At 40.6% G+C, this 19,135-nt stretch overlaps 1 protein-coding gene across 7 annotated transcripts in view; it reads left to right on the top strand.

The window, feature by feature from the left end:
- Nucleotides 1-19,135, top strand: part of nsd3 (nuclear receptor binding SET domain protein 3) — a 97,996-nt gene that overhangs the window by 22,536 nt on the left and 56,325 nt on the right. For all 7 annotated transcript variants that reach the window (XM_072266428.1, XM_072266432.1, XM_072266433.1 and 4 more), the window contains 2 exons: nt 13,407-13,563; nt 17,610-17,764. In XM_072266428.1, coding sequence (XP_072122529.1) covers nt 13,407-13,563; nt 17,610-17,764 — 312 coding nt within the window. The remainder of the gene's footprint in view (nt 1-13,406; nt 13,564-17,609; nt 17,765-19,135) is intronic.

Below are 19,135 nucleotides of genomic sequence, written 5' to 3'. Positions count from 1 at the left end.
TTACAATCAGTACAGTGCACAGCATCCACAAAATGTTTTGAAACAGCTTGGCTATTCCCAAAACCAATATCCAATTTTTTAGGATAAGAAAGCAGGCACTTGAAAAATACAGAGTATTTCATACTGCAATGCCTGAGTGCATGCCATTTGGTAATGAGAAGGTAATCTGATTTGCAGATGACTCTTGTAGAATAAATATATACCATTAAATGGAGAAGCCAACCATATGTTACTTAAAAATAACACTGTGAAATTCTTTTTTCTTAAGCTGGCTGTTAAGTATTTTGTCAATCTAGATTGTGTGTGCCAGCATCAATAGTTGGACAAGTCACAGAAAGTTCCATTAGCTTATCAACATGGCCGAACTCCAGAAGGACCTTGATTAAAGCTGACATGTTGGTCTAGTGAGCAGACTCCCGTTGCCTTGTTTACCTTCATAAATGTAATTAAGGTAATTGATCACTGTCTGGTATGGGGGGGAGGTGGTGGTTGGTGTTGCTACTGCACAGGACCAAAAGGAGCTACAGAAAGTCGTAAAATTAGTCAGCTCCATCTTGGGTACTAATCTCTGTAGTATCCAAGACATCTTCAAAGAGTGGTGCCTCACAAAGTTGACGTCCATTATTAAGGACCCCCATCAGCTAGGGTATGCCCTGTTTTCTTTGTTACCATCAGGTGGGAGGTACAGAAGCCTGAAGACACACACTCAGCGATTCAGGAATAGCTTCTTTCCCTTTGCCATACATGGGCATTGAACCCATGAACACTACCTCACTTTTTTAAAATGTATATTATTTATGTTTTTGCACAATTTTTAATCTAGTCAATATACATGTATATCTTAATGTAATAGATTTGCTTATTTTTTCCTTTCAATATTATCATTTATTGCATTGTCTGCTGCTGCTAAGTTAACAAATTTGATAATAAACCTGATTCTGGTTCTGATGTGAATCACAAGCTCTGCATCCATAGAACCATAGAAACTACAGCACAGAAACAGGCCCTTTGGCCCTTCTTGGCTGTGCCGAATCATTTTCTGCCTAGTCCCACTGACCTGCACACGGACCATATCCCTCCATACACCTCCCATCCCTGTATCTGTCCAATTTATTCTTAAATGTTAAAAAAGAACCCGCATTTACCACCTCGTCTGGCAGCTCATTCCATACTCCCACCACTCTCTGTATGAAGAAGCCCCCCCCCAATGTTCCCTTTAAACTTTTTCCCCCTCACCCTCAACCCATGTCCTCTGGTTTTTTTTCTCCCCTTGCCTCAGTGGAAAAAGCCTGCTTGCATTCACTCTATCTATACCCATCATAATTTTATATACCTCTATCAAATCTCCCCTCATTCTTCTACGCTCCAGGGAATAAAGTCCTAACCTATTCAACCTTTCTCTGTAACTGAGTTTCTCAAGTCCTGGCAACATCCTTGTAAACCTTCTCTGCACTCTTTCAACCTTATTTATATCCTTCCTGTAATTTGGTGACCAAAACTGAACACAATACTCCAGATTCGGCCTCACCAATGCCTTATACAACCTCATCATAACATTCCAACTCTTATACTCAATACTTCGATTAATAAAGGCCAATGTACCAAAAGCTCTCTTTACGACCCTATCTACCTGTGACGACACTTTTAGGGAATTTTGTATCGGTATTCCCAGATCCCTCTGTTCCACTGCACTCCTCAGTGCCTTACCATTAACCCTGTATGTTCTACCTTGGTTTGTCCTTCCAACGTGCAATACCTCGCACTTGTCAGTATTAAACTCCATCTGCCATTTTTCAGCCCATTTTTCCAGCTGGTCCAAGTCCCTCTGCAGGCTCTGAAAACCTTCCTCACTGTCTACTACACCTCCAATCTTTGTATCATCAGCAAACTTGCTGATCCAATTTACCACATTATCATCCAGATCATTGATATAGATGACAAATAACAATGGACCCAGCACTGATCCCTGTGGCACACCACTAGTCACAGGCCTCCACTCAGAGAAGCAATTCTCTACACCACTCTCTGGCTTCTTCCATCGAGCCAATGTCTAATCTAATTTACCACCTCTCCATGTATACCTAGCCACTGAATTTTCCTAACTAACCTCCCATGCGGGACCTTGTCAAAGGCCTTACTGAAGTCCATGTAGACAATATCCACTGCCTTCCCTTCATCCACTTTCCTGGTAACCTCCTCAAAAAACTCCAACAGATTGGTCAAACATGACCTACCACGCACAAAGCCATGTTGACTCTCCCTAATAAGCCCCTGTCTATCCAAATGCTTGTAGATTCTGTCTCTTAGTACTCCCTCCAATACCTTACCTACTACTGACGTTAAACTCACCGGCCTATAATTTCCCGGATTACTTTTCGATCCTTTTTTAAACAACGGAACAACATGAGCCACTCTCCAATCCTCCAGCACTTCACCCGTAGACAGCGACATTTTAAATATTTCTGCCAGGGCCCCCGCAATTTCAACACTAGTCTCCTTCAAGGTCCGAGGGAACACTCTGTCAGGTCCCGGGGATTTATCCACTTTAATTTTCCTCAAGACAGCAAGCACCTCCTCCTTTTCAATCTGTACAGTTTCCATGGTCTCACTACTTGATTCCCTCAATTCCATAGATTTCATGCCAGCTTCCTTAGTAAATACAGACGCAAAAAACCTATTTAAGATCTCCCCCATTTCCTTTGGTTCCGCACAAAGCCAATCACTCTGATCTTCAAGAGGACCAATTTTTATCCCTTACAATCCTTTTGCTCTTAATATACTTGTAAAAGCTCTTTGGATTATCCTTCACTTTGACTGCCAAGGCAACCTCATGTCTTCTTTTAGCCCTCCTGATTTCCATGGAGGAAGAAACAGTTTGACCAGTTGACCTGCGTTTTTTATTTTTAAATTAAAATTATAAGTATACACAGTTGAGATAAATTTGAGATTGAGAGCACAGTTACTCTTCCTGGTGTTGAGCCAACATTTATTTTTCATCTGACACCAGAATCAAGATCAGTGTGGGAGTTTGCTGTGCAGAAATAGATTTGTCTTTTTTTGCATTACAACGGCCTCTAGATTGGCTGTAAAGCCCTTTGGGAGAATTTGTGAGATATATTTTTGAAAGATACTTCAGCAGTGCAAGTCTATCTTTTCTTGCTAAACTCCCATTATAAAAACTGAAAAACAGTTAATAATGCTGACTTTATATCTTGCAGTGATGTAAACTATTTACTGAATGTTTGTTATGCTGGTTATATTTGGACATTTATTTTGTGACCTGGCTGGTTAGAAATGTGCCTGCACTGCTTTTCAATTGGTTCTCTTGATCAAGTTTGTCTTGGGTTGTAGCATGAATTGCAATCTTTGATACATCACATCATTCATTTGCCTATCATTCTGCTTATTGGATTGTTCAGTCTTCAGACTGTGATCATTGCTTCTCATTCCACAAATCCTTTTTTTCTGGGATACTTTCTGTTGATTCTTAGTAATACATAGAAAAACACATTTTAAATATTTTGGTCAATTATTTTGTAAATTTCTGCTAAGTAATGCCAGCATTCATACTTAGAGTAAAGAGCTAATGTATCGCATTTCTTTGCACTAAGCTAAGCCATATAAGGTAATGCCACACATCCTTTGGTGTTTTGGAAGCTGATGTTGTAACCCAGCTTTTTGAGATGCTTTGTGATGGCACATAGGCTGAGTGGAAATGAGAGATGTGGGTTGAAAAGGTCTGGTGTGGAAAGAAACTGTGTTAAAGTATAACATACTTGCTATAAGTTGGCTACAGAGCAAAGCAACCAGTTTCAATGTGTTTCAGTATCTTTTTTAAGAAAGACAGTAGCTGGGGGGAGAACAATTAAAATGCACAGCTTGTGTTAACCTGGGTAATTCTATCTGTAATCTTATAACCTGTACACTGTTTGGGTACATCTCCCAGCTTACCAAATTTTTTTGATTCCTGTGTGGTATTTTCATGTTTAGTCTCAGGTCTAAACTCTGATTATATGCAAAACTCTTGGCAGAAGGTGGTGTTGAGCAAACAAGTTTCTTTAATGTGCCTTGGATGCCGATAGGCATTCATGGAGTCTTGTATGAATTTTACAACTGAACTGGGAAGTTTATGAAAAAGGATCTAGTGCTTTCCCAGTGTCTGTGACAAATAAACTCTTCTCGGGCTTCCGACCAGGTACAGGTATCGATTTTAACTGATATTTCATTGACAAACTCTACCAGCTTCATCCTTGGTTAAAGTCGATAGCTGTACCTAGCTGAGACCTGAGAAGAGTTTATTTGAGAAGTTTATGCTTGGGACGTTCCTCTTTTTACCATTGACCCCTTCCTCAGAAAGGAAATGCATTGTCTATTTCACAGCCTAGGAGATTCCCACTGCCAGCAAAAGTAGGAATTTGCTATTCGTAGAGTTTTTCATTTCAGAAAGAAACCAAGTTTGATCCCAGAGACCAGTTTTATTATAATTCACAAATGCAGTGCCAGAAATGACAGTACTATAGTCCCCTCTAATTATATCTACCCTTGTTTTATTTTCACTTCTCCCACCTCACCTTTACTCTTCTCTCACCACCATCTTTCACTAATATAGTTTCTGAACCCACTGCTTCAGTTTTGCATTCATCAAAATAACATGCAGGACCTTAATGAAGTATTAACTGGAGTAGCAGCTGTATGCACATGAAGCTGGGGTTTTGGAATCTGAGGCTACGTCCACACTGCGCCGGATAATTTTGAAAAGGAAGCTTTTTATCTTCGTTTTGACCCCCTGTCCACACTAAAACGGTGTTTTCATCCCCCGAAAACGGAGATTTTCAGAAACGGTCTCCAGAGTGAATAAATCTGAAAACGCCTAATATCCGTTGCAGTGTGTACGGGGTAACCGGAGCTTTTTAAAACCGCTGTCATGACGTGCCGCAACAGATGGCGACAGTGCGGCATTTCATTGTTTTCTTATTATTATTATTATTATCACTTTATTGTCGCCAAACAATTGATACTAGAGTGTACAATCATCACAGCGATATTTGATTCTGCGCTTCGCAGAACCTAACAATTTCAGGACAGATGGCAACGAGACTGAAGCCAGAAGAGTTAGAAATGTACTCACCAAATACCTTGACCCATAGCTTACTGAATAAATAAATATACTCACTTTGCCCTGTTTTCTGTCCTTGCTTGTATGAAGGTAAGGACAGAAACACCCTCCGCCACCTCCAGTTTAAATTCCATGCGGAATATTTTAGAGGACCAAGAACCAAGGTGGTTTACCTGTTTATGCAAGTACTTCTCTGACAATAGATGTCACAGCCTAATGTAACATTGTATGGAAATACAAGATAACATTGATGCATACATGATTTATACATTTAACAAGATGCTTTATTAATGCAACAGAGTTAGTCAGTTTTTCAATGTTCATTGTCAGCCGGGTCATACTGTCCGTGAACTCTCTGTCGGTTGCCTCCATACGCTCCAGTGTTTGTTTTTTTTTAGTTTTAAGTCCTCCTGCGCGAGAGCCAAGAGCAATTCCTTTCAAGTTTTTCTACTCTGTAACCGGACAAACACGCACCAAGTATACCGTTTCCTCTTCGCTTGTTTTCTGTGTGCCCTGCGCATGCCCAGTAGGAGGAGATTCGCCCAAATATCCATCTAATGTGGACAGAGATATTTTGAAAAACGCTTAGTGTGGACGCCAATCGTTTTTACTCAAAACTGGCGTTTTCAAAATTATCCGGCGTAGTGTAGACGTAGCCTGAGTTGACAGAATCTGTTAATGGTAGGGCATGGACTTGGAAACAGAATCAGATTCAGGTTTGTTACCACTCTTATATGAATTGAAATTTGTTTTGTGGCAGCAGCATAGTACAAAGACGTACAATTAAATTACAAAATAAATGGGGCAAAAAAGGGAATAATTAAGTAGTGTTGATAAGTTCAGAGACCGTTCAGAAATCTGATGATGGAGAGGAAGGAGCTGTTCCTGAATTGTTGAGTGTGGGTCTACAGGTTCCTCCCTGATGGTAGTATTGAGAAGAGGACATGTAAGGACCTTAATGGTGGATGCCACCTTCTTCCGACACTGCATTTTGAAGATCCTCTTGATCATGGGGAGAGTTGTAACTGTGATGACTGAGTCCACAATCCTTTGCATTGGAGCCTCCATACCAGGCTGTGATGTAACCTGTCAGAATGCTCTCCACTGTATATCTATAGAAATTTACAAGAGTCTTTGACATATCAAACCTCCTCAAACTCCGAACAAAGTAGTGCCGTTGGTCTGCCTTGTTCACAATTGCATCAATATGTTGGGGCTCAGGGCAGATCCTCAGAGATGTTGACACTAGGAACTTAAAGCTGCTCACCCTTTCCACTACCGACCTCTCAATGATGCCTGGTGTGTGGTCTCCTAACTTCTCCTTCCTGAAATCCACAGTCAATTTCTCGATCTTGCTGATGTTAAGTGTGAGGTGGTGATTGTTGTGAAACCACTTAACCAGCCCACTCCTTTTAATGCCTTCTCATTATCATCTGAGATTTTACTAAGAACAGTGATGTTGTCTGTCAATCTATAAATGGCATTTGAGATGTGCTTAACCACAGAATTGTGAGTGGAGACAGGGTAGAGCAGTGGCTTGGCACGCATCCTTCAGGTGCCCCTGTGTTGATTATCAGTGAGGAGGTAATGTTATTACTGATCAGTACTGACTGTGATCTCCCGATGAGGAAGTCAAGGATTCAGTTGATAACGGAGGTACAGAGGCCCAGGTTTGGAAACTTGGTGATTAATACTGAGGAGATGATGGTATTGAATAATGAGCTGTAATCAATAAAGAGCAGCCTGGTGTGTATTGTTGTTTTATAGCTGTTCCAAAGTAGAATGGGGAGCCAGTGAGATTGTGCCCAACATAAACCTTTTGTGATGGTAGGTGAATTGCAGCCTGTCCAGGGCAGGAGTTGATCCTAACCATAACCAAACTCTTGTAGCACTTCATTATGGTAGATCAGAATCAGATTTATTATCTCTCGACAAATTTGTTGTTTTGCAGCTGCAAGACATAAAATTCACAATAACTTACAAAATAAATAGCAAAAGATGAAAAATAAGATAATGGATTATTAAGAAATTGATAGCAGAGGGGAAGACGCTGTTTTTAAAACATTAAGCATGAGTCTTCAGGCTCCTCTGCCTTCCTGATGGTAGTAACATGAAGAGGACATGTCCTGAATGATGAGGGTCTTTAATGGTGAACGCTTCCTTCTTGAGGTGCTGCCTCCTCGAAAATTATCTTGATGGTAACCCTCACCTTAATGCTTATGATAGAACTAGCCATGTCTACAACCCTCTGTGACCTCCTTACAGTCCTGTGTATTGGTCCCTCATACTAAGCAGGCAGTCAGAATACTCTCGCCATATGCCTGTAGAAATTTGTAAGAGGCTTTGCTGGCGTACCAAATCTCCACAAACTCTTAGTGAAGTATAGACATTGGTGTGCCACCTTCATGATTGCATCAGTGTATTTAGCTCAGGTTAGCTCCGCTGAGATGCTGCCCACCCTTTCCACCACTGAGCTCTCAATGGCAACTGGTATGTGTTCTTCCAACTTTCCTTTTCTGAAGTCCAAGATCAATTCCTTGGTCTTGCTAACACTATGTGCAGAATCAGTTGAACTCTTTTAATATTTTTTTTAATGTCAGCGCTTAACAAGACTTTTGTCAAGGTCCTGCATAGTAGATTTGTTCGGAAGGTGAGATTATATGGGGATCTGGGTGAGCTCGACAATTGGAAACAAAATTACCTTGGTGGAAGAAGTCGGGGGGGCTGGTAAAGAGTTGTTTTTCTTGATTGAAAGCATGAGACCAGTGTTGTGGCGCAGGCGCTGGTGCTGTGTCCTCTGTTGTTTGTCATGTATATAATTAATGATTTGGATGAGAATTTAGGTGGTAGGATTAGTAAATTAGCAGGTGACTCTAGAATTGAATGTAGTGGAAGTGGTGACACAGGTAAACAAGGTTCTAAGATGATGCATCGGACACTTGTCTTAATGGATTGGACATTAAGTACAAAAGTTGAGACATAATGATACAGCGTTAAGATGCTAGTAATACTACACCTGGGATATTGTGTCGAGTTCTAGTTGACATGCTTTAGGAAGGATGTGGTTAAGCTAGAGAAGATAAAGAAAAGATTCACATGGGTGTTGCTAGGAATGGAAGGCTTGAATTATAAGGAGATGAAGGATAGGCTGGCACTGTTTTACTTGCAGTGAAAGAACTAAAGTGATGATCACAGCGAGGTTTATAAAATCATGAAGGGCATAGAGAAGATGGGTGGTGTCAGTCTTTATCCTAAGTGAGGTGGTCTAAAACCAAAAGTTTAAGGTGAGAAGGGAAAGCTAAAACCTGGGGGGCAAGTTTTTCCATACGATTGGTGGTGGCTGAACTGCCAGAAGTGACAGAGGTGGAAACATTACAGCATTTAAATGTTGTGTGGATAGCTTAATGGAAAGGTGTAGATGGTCATTGGACTTTCTCAGTAAGGCACCTTGTTCGGCAGAGATGAGTTGTGCTTCTATGCTGTATAATTATGTGATTTCTGTTTCTTTGAGTCATGTGTGCTTCCAGCCACGGTACAGAAAAGGTCATTAGTTACTACTAAAGGTGAAGCTTCATTGTTTGGTTTTCTTTCTCTATGTACTATCTCTGGAAACTTGTGTATGGTCTTTGCAAAGTCTTCAAAAAATCTTTTGAAGATTGTCATTTCCCTTCAATAATAAGTGTATTGCTTTGGATACTGTTGAGGAGGATGACCTACCGGGGGAGCCACAGCGATCGGATCTCTGTGGTAGGAAGAAGAGGACTGCAGTAGTGATAGGGATTCCATAGTTGGAGGAGCAGACATGAGATTCTGTGGACATAACAGACTCGCTGATGGCATGTTGCCTCCCAGGTGCCAGGGTCAGGGATGTCTTGTATCAGGTCCACAGCATTCTAAAGGGGTAGGATGAGCAGCCAGAAATCTTGGTATATATTGGCAACAATGACGTAGGTAGGAAAAGGGAAGATGTCCTGAAGAGAGAATTTAGGGGGTTAGGTAGAAAGCTGAAAAGCAGGACTTCCTGGGTAGTAATCTCTGGATTGCTGCCTGTGCTACACGTCAGTGAGGGTAAGAATACGATGATTTGGCAGAAGAATGTGTGGCTGGACAGGGCTTCAGATTCTGGATCACTGGAATCTCTTCTAGGAAAGGTATGACCTGTACAAAAGGCCTGGGTTACACCTGTACCCAAGGGGAACTAATAGCCTTATGGGCAGGTTTGCTCGAGCTTTTGGGGAGGGTTTAACTTAATTTGGCCGAGGGTTGGGAATCAGTGTAATAGGACTGAGGTTGGTGCAGTTGGTATACAAGCAGGTGTAGTGAGACTGTCAAGAAGGATGGGCAAATAATAGGCAACATTGCAGTCAGTAGGATGAGTACAGTATAACATGGTAAAATGGAAAAGGATGATGAATACAGGACTGAAGGTGTTGTATTTGAATGCATGCAGTATACAGAATAAGATAGATCTTGCAGCACAGTTAGAAATTCGCAGGTATGACGTTGTGGGTATCTGAGTCATGGCTGAGAGAAGTTGTATAGTTGGGAGCATAACATCTAAGGAAACACATTGTATCAAAGAGCAGGCAAAGGGGTTGGCATGGCTCTGTTGATTTTTAAAAAAAAAAAATGAAATCAAGTCCTCAAAAAGAGTTGACCTTGATAGGAACATGTAGGATCCTTGTGGGTAAAGTGAAGAAACTGAAAGGGTAAAAAGACCCTGATGGGAATAATATACAATCCTCCAAACTGTAGCCAAGATGTGGGCTACAAATTACAACCAGGAAACAGAAAAGGCCTGTAAAAAGTGCAATGTCATGAGGGATTTTAATATGTAGATAGATGTGAGAAATTAAGAGATGTAATTTGTAGAATGCTACAAGATAGCTTTTTAAAACAGCTTGTGGTTGAGCCCACTAGGGGAAAGGCTATTCTGGATTGGGTGTTTTGTAATGAACCTGTTTTGATTAGGGAGCTTAAGGTGAAGGAACATTTAGGAGACAGTGATTGTAATATGACAGAATTCACCCTGCAATTTGAGATGGAGAATCTAAAGTCGGGTATTTCAGTATTAGTAGAGTAAAGGGAATTGCAGAGGCGTGAGAGAGAAACTGTTTGATTGGACGGGGGCACAGCAGCAATGACGACAGCAATGGCTGGAGTTTCTGGTAGCAATTCAGAACGCACAGGATATTTCCACCTCATAGAAGTAGTATTGTCAAGGTAGGACAACACAAACGTGGCTGATGAGGTAAGTCAGAGCTAACTTAAAAGCAAAAGAGAGGGCATATAATAGCAAAATCTAGTTGGAGGTTAGAGGATTGGGAAGCTTTTAAAAACCAACAGAAGCCAACTGAAAAGCCAAAAGGAGGGCAAAGATGAATATGAAGATAAGCTAGCCAGTAATATCAAAGAGGATTCAAAATGTTTTTTTCAGATACATAAAGAGTGAAAGAGAGGTAAGAATATATATATAGGACACCTGGAAAATGACATTGGAGAGCTAGTAATGGGGCACAAGGAAATAGCGGACAAATTGAATAAGTATTTTGTATCAGTCTTTACAGTACAAAACACTAGCAGTATGCTGGAAGTTTGAGAGTGTCGGGGCAGAAATGAGTGCAGTCGCTATTACTAGGGAGAAGGTGTTTGGGAAGCTGAAGGGACTGAAGGATGATAAATCACCTGTACTAGATGGACAACACCCCAGGTTCTGAAAGAGGTAGCTGAAGAGTTTGTCTAGGCATTAGTAATGATCTTTCAAGAATCACTATATTCTGGGATGATTCTGGAGGACTGAAAAATTGCAGCTGTCACTCCACTATTCAGAAAGGGAGGGAGGCAGAAGAAAGGAAATTTTGGGTCAGTTAGCCTGACCTCAGTGACTGGAAAGATGTTGGATTGATTGTTAAGGATGTGGTTTCGGAGTTCTTGGAGGCACATAATAAAATAGGCCAAAAAGAGCATGGTTTCCTTAAGAGAAATCTTGACTCTTAAATCTTTTGGAATTCTATGAAGAAATAACAAGCGGGATAGACAAAGGAGAATCGGATGTTGTTTTTCTTGGATTTTAGAAGACCTTTGACAAGTTGTCCCACATTGGGCTGCTTAACAAGATAAGAACCCATGATGTTACAGGCATGGATTGGTTGATTGGCAGGAGGCAAAACGTGGGAATAAAGGGAGACTTTTCTGGTTAGCTGCAGGTGACTAGTGGTGTTCTGCAGGGGTCTGTGTTGGGACCTCTTCCTTTACATTATATGTCAGTGATTTGATTGGTGGAATTGATGGCTTTGTGGCCAAGTTTGCACACAATATGAAGAAAGGTGGAGGGGCAGGTAGTGTTGATGAAGCAGGGAGGTTGCAGAAGAACTTGGACAGCTCGGGAGAATGGGCAACCATGTGGCAGACGGAACGCAGTGTGGAAAAATGTATGGTCATGCATTTTGGTAGAAGGAATATAAACATAAACTGTTTCTAAACGGGGAGAAAATTTGAAAATCCGAGCTGTCAAAGGACTTGAAAGTCCCAAAGGTTAACTTTCAAGTTTAGTCGGTAGTGAGGAAGACAAGTGCAATGTTAGCATTAATTTCGAGAGGACTAGAATATAAAAGCAAAGATGTAATGCTAAGTCTTCTATAAGGCACTGGTGAGGCTTCTTTTGGTGCATTGAGAACAGTTTTGGGCCCCTTATCTAGAAAGAATGTGCTGACATTGGAGAGGGTTCAGAGGAAGTTCACGAGAATGATTCTGGGAATTAAGTGATTATTGTACGAGAAGCATTTGAATCTAGACCTTTGTTGTTAAAGTTAGAAGAATGAAGCAAGATCTCATTGAAACCTACCTCCCCTCTGTCCCTCAACACAGCTGCCCCTCAGGGCTGTGTCCTAAGCCCTCTCCTTTTCTCTTCTGTTTACCCATGACTGTGTCGCCACCGACAGCTCCATCTACTAATTAAGTTTGCTGACGACACTACATTGATTGGCCTTATCTCAGATGATAATGAGACAGCCTACAGAGAAGTCATCACTCTGATACAGTCATGTCAGGAAAACAGCCTCTCCCTCGATGTCACAAAAACAAAGGAGCTGGTTGTGGACTACAGGAGGAATGAGACGAGCTTGCCCCCGTTGACATTAATGGATCTGGGGTTGAGAGGGTGAACAGCTTTAAGTTCCTTGAGATACACATCACCAAGGATCTCATGTGGTCTGTACATTCTGGCTGTGTGGTGACAAAAGCACAACAGTGCCTCTTTCACCTCGAACAGTTGAAAAAGTTTGGCACGTATCCCCAAATCCTAAGGACTTTCTACAGGAGCATAATTGAGGCATCCTGACTGGCTACATCACTGCCTGGTATGGGAACTGTATTTTCCTTAATTGCAGGACTCTGCAGAGAGTGGCATGGACAGTCCAGCACATTTGTAGATATAAGCGTCCCACTATTCAGGACATTTGCAGAGATGGGTGAGTAAAAAGGGCCCGAAGGATCATTGGGGATCCGAGTCACCCCAACCATAAACTGTTCCAGCTGCTACCATCTCGGAAACGGTACCGCAGCATAATAGCCAGGACCAACGGGCTCCAGGACAGCTGCTTCCACCAGGCCATCAGACTGATTAATTTACGCTGATACAATTGTATTTCTATGCTTTATTGACTGTCCTGTTGTGCATTCTGTTTATTAAAAATTACTATAAATTGCACATTGCAGATTTAGACAGAGACATAACGTAAAGATTTTTGCTCATGTATGTGAAGGATGTAAGAAATAAAGTCAATTCAATTCAATGTTGAAAGGCCTAAATAGAGTGGATGTGGAGAGGATATTTCCTATAGTGGGGGAGTCTGGGACCAGAGGCACAGTCTTGAGGGATATCCATTTAGAATGGAGATGAGGAATTTCTTTAGCCAGAGATGGTGAATCTGTGGGATTTGTTGTCACAGGCAGCCATGGAGGCCGGGTCATTGAATGTATTTAAGGCAGAGGTTGATAGGTTCTTGATTAGTCCGAGTGTGAAAGATTATGGGGAGACGGCAGGAGAATGGAGTCGAGGGAAAATGGATCAACCATGATGAAATGGCTGAGCAGACCCAATGGGCTGAATGGCCTGATTCTGCTCCTGTGTCTTGTGGTTTTTTCTTTTGCTCTGCTCTTTGCTTCCTAATTTCTGGCCATGCAAAGCCTTTGAAAACAAAGTATTTTAGCTTCTTGCCTTATGCTTGTGCCAAAATAATCTGATATGATAACATCCTGTTTGTTAAACTTGTCATCTTTTCTGTTTCAGGCCCATCAGTTACCAGACTCTGGAAATCAGTCGGTAGTTTCAACGTTTTACCAGGTTGGAGACTTGGTGTGGACTAAGGTTGGCACTTATCCCTGGTGGCCTTGTATGGTGTCCTGTGACCCATTACTGCAGATTCATACCAAGATCAACACAAGAGGTAACAAGAATAATTGGCGTTATGAGGTTTCCCTTGAAGCAAAACTCTTCCTTTGAATTAGCCAGCTATTGATGGAATATTTCAGCTTTTGGTGTGTGACTAATTCAGCAACAAGCTTGTTGGGGAATTTCTCTGGAAATTACCAACTATTGCTTTTGTTGGAATGAAATGCTCTCAGTTTACATGATGTCCAATGCTTAGCCTTGTTTTTAGCCTTTTATAACTGTTATTGTGAAACATAAGGTTTGCTGTAAATTATTGTGGTCACTATGTCATAAGTTACATTGGCAGTGCAGCAATAAATGCAAACAGGAACATAAGTTCCCACACATTTTTGAGATCTCAGAGGGAGGCAGACATTTGCTTCACCCTGGAGGAGTCTGCAGATTCTCTTTCCTCACTGGAAGTTCTATTTGGTTCTTAAATGACTCCAGTGTTTTCTGTATTCATCAGAAACAATATGGAAATGCATTTCACTTAGACCATAAAATATTGGAGCAGAACTTGGCCATTCGGCCCATTGCTTTTTGACATGTTATGGAGAATCTACTGAAATCTTGCATTGACTTTGTCTCTGGACAATATCTTTTGCAAGGTACAACCTTGTTCTTTGGCTAAAATAGTATTCTGAATTTTCCCAAAATATAGAAGCCAACGGTAAATTCAAGCCACTTTCCATTAACTATGTTGATCACTGATCACCAAAAGATTGTGTCAATCATTCTAATCAAGTATTGACTGGTAAAATGTGCAGAAAATCCTTAGCTTTGTGCTTTTCAAAAGAAACTTTACCAAAAGAACTTTCCAGTTTAAGATGGCACTTGTGAAGACACCGGCTTGTTGGAAGCAAACAAAACAAATAAGTTACTGCATTAATCACACTCTTTCTCTGATATGATTACTGCAATCAGTGGACTTCCCTTTCAGAGTTAAGCTTTTGAACTGCCTGTACAACCTGGCATTTTTATGGTGTGAGCTGAAGTCTGGAAGGTGCAGGACGGATGTAGTGTGACGTGTGTAGGCTGAATTGAGGTTCTGGGGCCTGAGAATGAGGAATGAGCCATTGTTAAAGTGGACTTACGATGTGGTGATTTGATGTGGCAGAACAGAGGTCATTTGAGGCAGTAGGGACCAGGCTCTGGCACGAGAATGAGGAAAGACCCGAGGTTTGATAGATTTAAGTCTCGGGCAGAATCATGGCAGCGGGTTGTGGGCCCAAGGGCGTATCAAGGTGGCAGGGCCCAGCTCTGAGAGTGAGGAATGACATGAGCTTTGGCTAATTTTAAGTGTCAGGCCAGATTGAAAAGGTCAGAGTGTTGGGGCCGTGGTGAAGGATGAACTGACTCAGCTCACGACTCAGCAAAGTTTACTCTAATCTCTGCACTGAATTGAGGCTGTGGCCTGCAACTAATGGGCTCATGAGTAGGCTTAATGATGACTGGCTTCGTGGCTGTGGACTCACTTCCATGAACTTCAGTTCTGAATGTTATTTGCTTGCTTTTATTGTTTGAATGATTTTTTCTTCTGCACATTGGGTGTTTGACAGTTTTTAAATGGGTTTCACTGGGTTTCTTTGTGGCTGCCTGTAAGGAGACAAGGTTGTATAAATATACTTTGAACTTCGAAACTCCCAAATATCAGGTAAGTTTGTTACAGTCCCTAATTCTAAATTGTATGTTATTGGAAATGCTGTGAAGTACAGTATAGCTTTTATATCAACATACATACAGTATATGATTTGATTAGCTCTGTGTCATTTTGATGATGGGATTTATTCAACCCCATATGACTCAAACAAGTGAAAATTTATAAAAACGAAAAGGCAAATTGTGCTCCCAGATTACATGAGAAATGGAGACAAAATCAGTAGCATCTTTGAAAAAGGAACTGCACTTGAATGGGAAATTTACAGGAAGATTGGAAAAGAACAGGACACTAGACAACATTCCCTGTAATATTTTTTTATAGCTGCACGAATCAACCATTGCTCTGAGCAGGAAGTTTTTACGTGGCCTGAAAACTGCAGCACTTTATAATAACATTATATAAAAGAAAGTACTAGCTGCGTGGTAACAAAGGCCATGTGCGTGGGAGCATTTCAGTTACTGCGTGACCGTTCCCCTGTGCAGCTTAGAGGGAGCAGTGACACCAGGGCTAATAGGAAAGGTCTATCAACAGGTTGGTAAAGATAGTGCGATAAATCATCATAACCTACGATACAAGATTAGATGTTGTGCCCTTGCCCCAATCAACACTAATATTCTTCTATCCACAAGTTTGTTTTTTTTCCCCTGAGCATTTGCAAACTATTCCCATGGGTGTTCATTCTGTTTCAAGTAACTTTACATTTGCAACCTGACACTTCTTGTGTTTTTAAAACATACCTTTTATAGTGGTTAAACTGTTCCCTGTGGAATTTATAATTAGATAATTTATTTAAGAAAATTCAGAACATAATTTGGATCATGTATTCAATTGAGATTTAGTGGTTTCAATTTACTTGAGCATGAAGTATATTTTATGTTAATAATTCATTCATCTGCTTTTGCTAAAGTTGGTATATTTCCCTGGGAGTGTGACCAGGAAGTGAATAATAATTAAACCTATCCTATTTTCCTATGTGAAAACAGCAAAAAATCTGCACAAATGGAATTAGATTTTGCATGATGTTACCGATTTTTTCCTTGTTATTGTTTTAGCAGTTTATTCACTCTTGATTGCAACAGGTTAACTCACTTTTCCTGAAAACCTGATGACTGAAGGATTGTGCACATGAAAGTGAAAGGTTATTGGAGTTGGAGTTATCAAACTGGAGTATGGCTCTGTGGTTCAAACTGTATCCACTGACTTCCTTATTAGGATTTCTCACCGCAAAGCCATTCCCTCTGGAGACAGGGAAAATCGATTTAGCTCGGCACAAGCCAGTCTTTTTAACTAACACACATAAAAGTTGCTGGTGAACGCAGCAGGCCAGGCAGCATCTCTAGGAAGAGGTGCAGTCGACGTTTCAGGCTGAGACCCTTCGTCAGGACTAACGTTAGTCCTGAAGAAGGGTCTCGGCCTGAAACGTTGACTGCATCTCTTCCTAGAGATGCTGCCTGGCCTGCTGCATTCACCAGCAACTTTTATGTGTGTTGCTTGAATTTCCAGCATCTGCAGAATTCCAGTTGTTTGCAGTCTTTTTAACTATTGGCTTGTTTGTTCGTAGTATTTTCAATGGCCTGACAAAGCTTATCTGACAAGTCACAGTCATGTGGAGAAATGTTGAAGATAGTGATAGAGCACAAGAGCAGAGAAACAGGCCCTTGCTCATCTATTCAATACTGAACTATTATCCTGTCTAGTCCCATTGACCAATACCTGGAGCATAGCCTTCCATACCCCTCTCATCTATGTACTTATCCAGATTTATCTTAAATGCTGAAAACAAATGGGGAAAAAAACAAAGCTGATCACAATACAGTAGAGTCCTGAATTACTCCTTTTCAGTGTTGTACTGCCAGCCATGTGTAATTAATGGCAATAACTGGTCCACTTTCAGTTAAGGACTTCATTAGTTCAACAGAACTGTAAGGACAAAGCAATGGAGCAACCAGTGTTAACATTGCACAGATATGGTGCCCTGGGTACCTTTCTATTTTCTATTCTATTCTATAGATTTGCTGTGTATTCCCACAAGAAAATGAATCTCAGAGTTGTATATGGAGACATATATGTACTTTGATAATAACATTTACTTTGAACTTTGAATTTGTGGTTCACATTTTGTACTAAATACTGTGGTTCACATTTTCATAATTGTAAAGCAATAGCATTTTTTAATTGGGGAAATTTGCTTCCCTGGAAGTAGCATATTGTTTTAATATGTAGACATTTAGTATGAAAGTCACACCTGCACACAAGTCTTGAAACATTCTTTTAGTACAGGAATTTATTTATTTTCTGTTTACAGCTTGCATACCTACTTTAAAGTTTCTTGATGTTCAGAGTCTGGTTTTCTTTCAGGTCTCTCATTATAAATTGTAATCTTTGGTCTTTTGATTCAGGTGCTCGTGAATACCATGTGCAATTCTTTGGGACCGTGCCGGAAAGAGCTTGGATCCATGAGAAGAGGGTAGCTTCCTACCAGGGACGCTCACAATATGAGGCACTTGTAGCTGATACTGCCAGGCAAGCCAGCAGTGCTGCAGAGAAGCAAAAGGTATCCATTATGATAAACTAACTATATTGATGGGCATAGTCAGAACTGAGCTGAGTATAAAGTGTGGGAATCTCAGTTGAATCACTGGAAAATTCTGACTGAAGTTATTTAGTTGAAAATTTGTGTCCAATCCATGAACTCAGTTTTCGCTTTTGACATGGCCACCTTGTTGCTTGGGTGTCATCTGATACCCTTCAAGGAAGATGTATGTCATCCTTTCCTGGTTTGGCTGTTATGTGGTCTGGATGCACCACTGTGATTGACTCTGAATTTCTTGTATAGCTCAGAGCCCATTAGGAATGGACAAGAGATGGAATCCATGAACCATGAAACAGCAAAGAAAATAAACAGTTTCCCTGGCCCTCAACTCCTTTAGGAAACTTGTAAATCTCTTGCTTTGAAAAGAATTATATTATTGCATTAGTATCTAATGGAAGATGTAGTGCAAGGTTGTGGAGATATTTTAAGAACATATGGAATTATAAGCTAGGAGTAGGCCACTCGGCTCCTGGCCCTCATGCCAGTTTCACCACTCAGTATGGTAATGGATAAACTGCCTCATCTTGGCTTTTGTGCCAGTTCCCCATAGACCTTAATTCCTTGGTTTCTTTTGAAAATTTGTCTACCATCTCTTTTAATTATCTCCATTAATGCCCATTCCACAAACCCTGCAGGGTAAAGGATAAAGAATTTCAGCAATTCGCCATCCATTGCAATGTTTCTTCATACTTTGGTTTTAATGCATACCCCCTAATCTTCTTTGTCTGCTTGTTCAAGGCTCTCCCATGAGCAGAAACGGGCTACTTTGAAGAACATGACCATTATTGCTTGAAAACACACTTTGTGAATGTCAGCTCCAGTTTTTTTTAATAATTAAGAGCTTGCATGCATATCTTTAACTGTTAGTTCTATTTTTTTGCTTTAAGAGATGTTTTTGTTCACTTATGAGATACAAGGATTAGTGACTTGCTGTTCATCTGACCTGCTGAGGCATTTTAGAGGACAATTAAAGGATCTTCTTCTAGCCCCATATATCCATGAGGTAAAGATAGGAGAAATATTCCTTTATGGAATATTTGTTAACAGGATGAGTTTTGCTTGCACTGTATCTCTAAAATACAAATAAAATAAAACTTTTTCTCTCAGCAAAAGTCTTTGGAGTTCTTTTTCTTCAAGGGTATTGGAAGCAAAATCTTTAATTTTTTTTAAGGCAGAGGTAGATAGATATTTGATAAGCAAGGAGTCAAAGGTTACCATGAGTAGATGGGAATATGGAGTTTAGTCACAATCAATCATATCTTATAAAATGAGTAGGCTTGAAAGGCTGGGTGGCCTACTCCTGCTCCTAAACTATATGTATGTTTGTCTGCC

The sequence above is a fragment of the Mobula birostris genome, chromosome 8 (genome assembly GCF_030028105.1).
Source record: "Mobula birostris isolate sMobBir1 chromosome 8, sMobBir1.hap1, whole genome shotgun sequence".
In the NCBI taxonomy this organism is placed as follows: domain Eukaryota; kingdom Metazoa; phylum Chordata; class Chondrichthyes; order Myliobatiformes; family Myliobatidae; genus Mobula; species Mobula birostris.
Note: the sequence above shows the minus strand (reverse complement) of the source record. Positions and strands in the feature narration are given on the sequence as shown.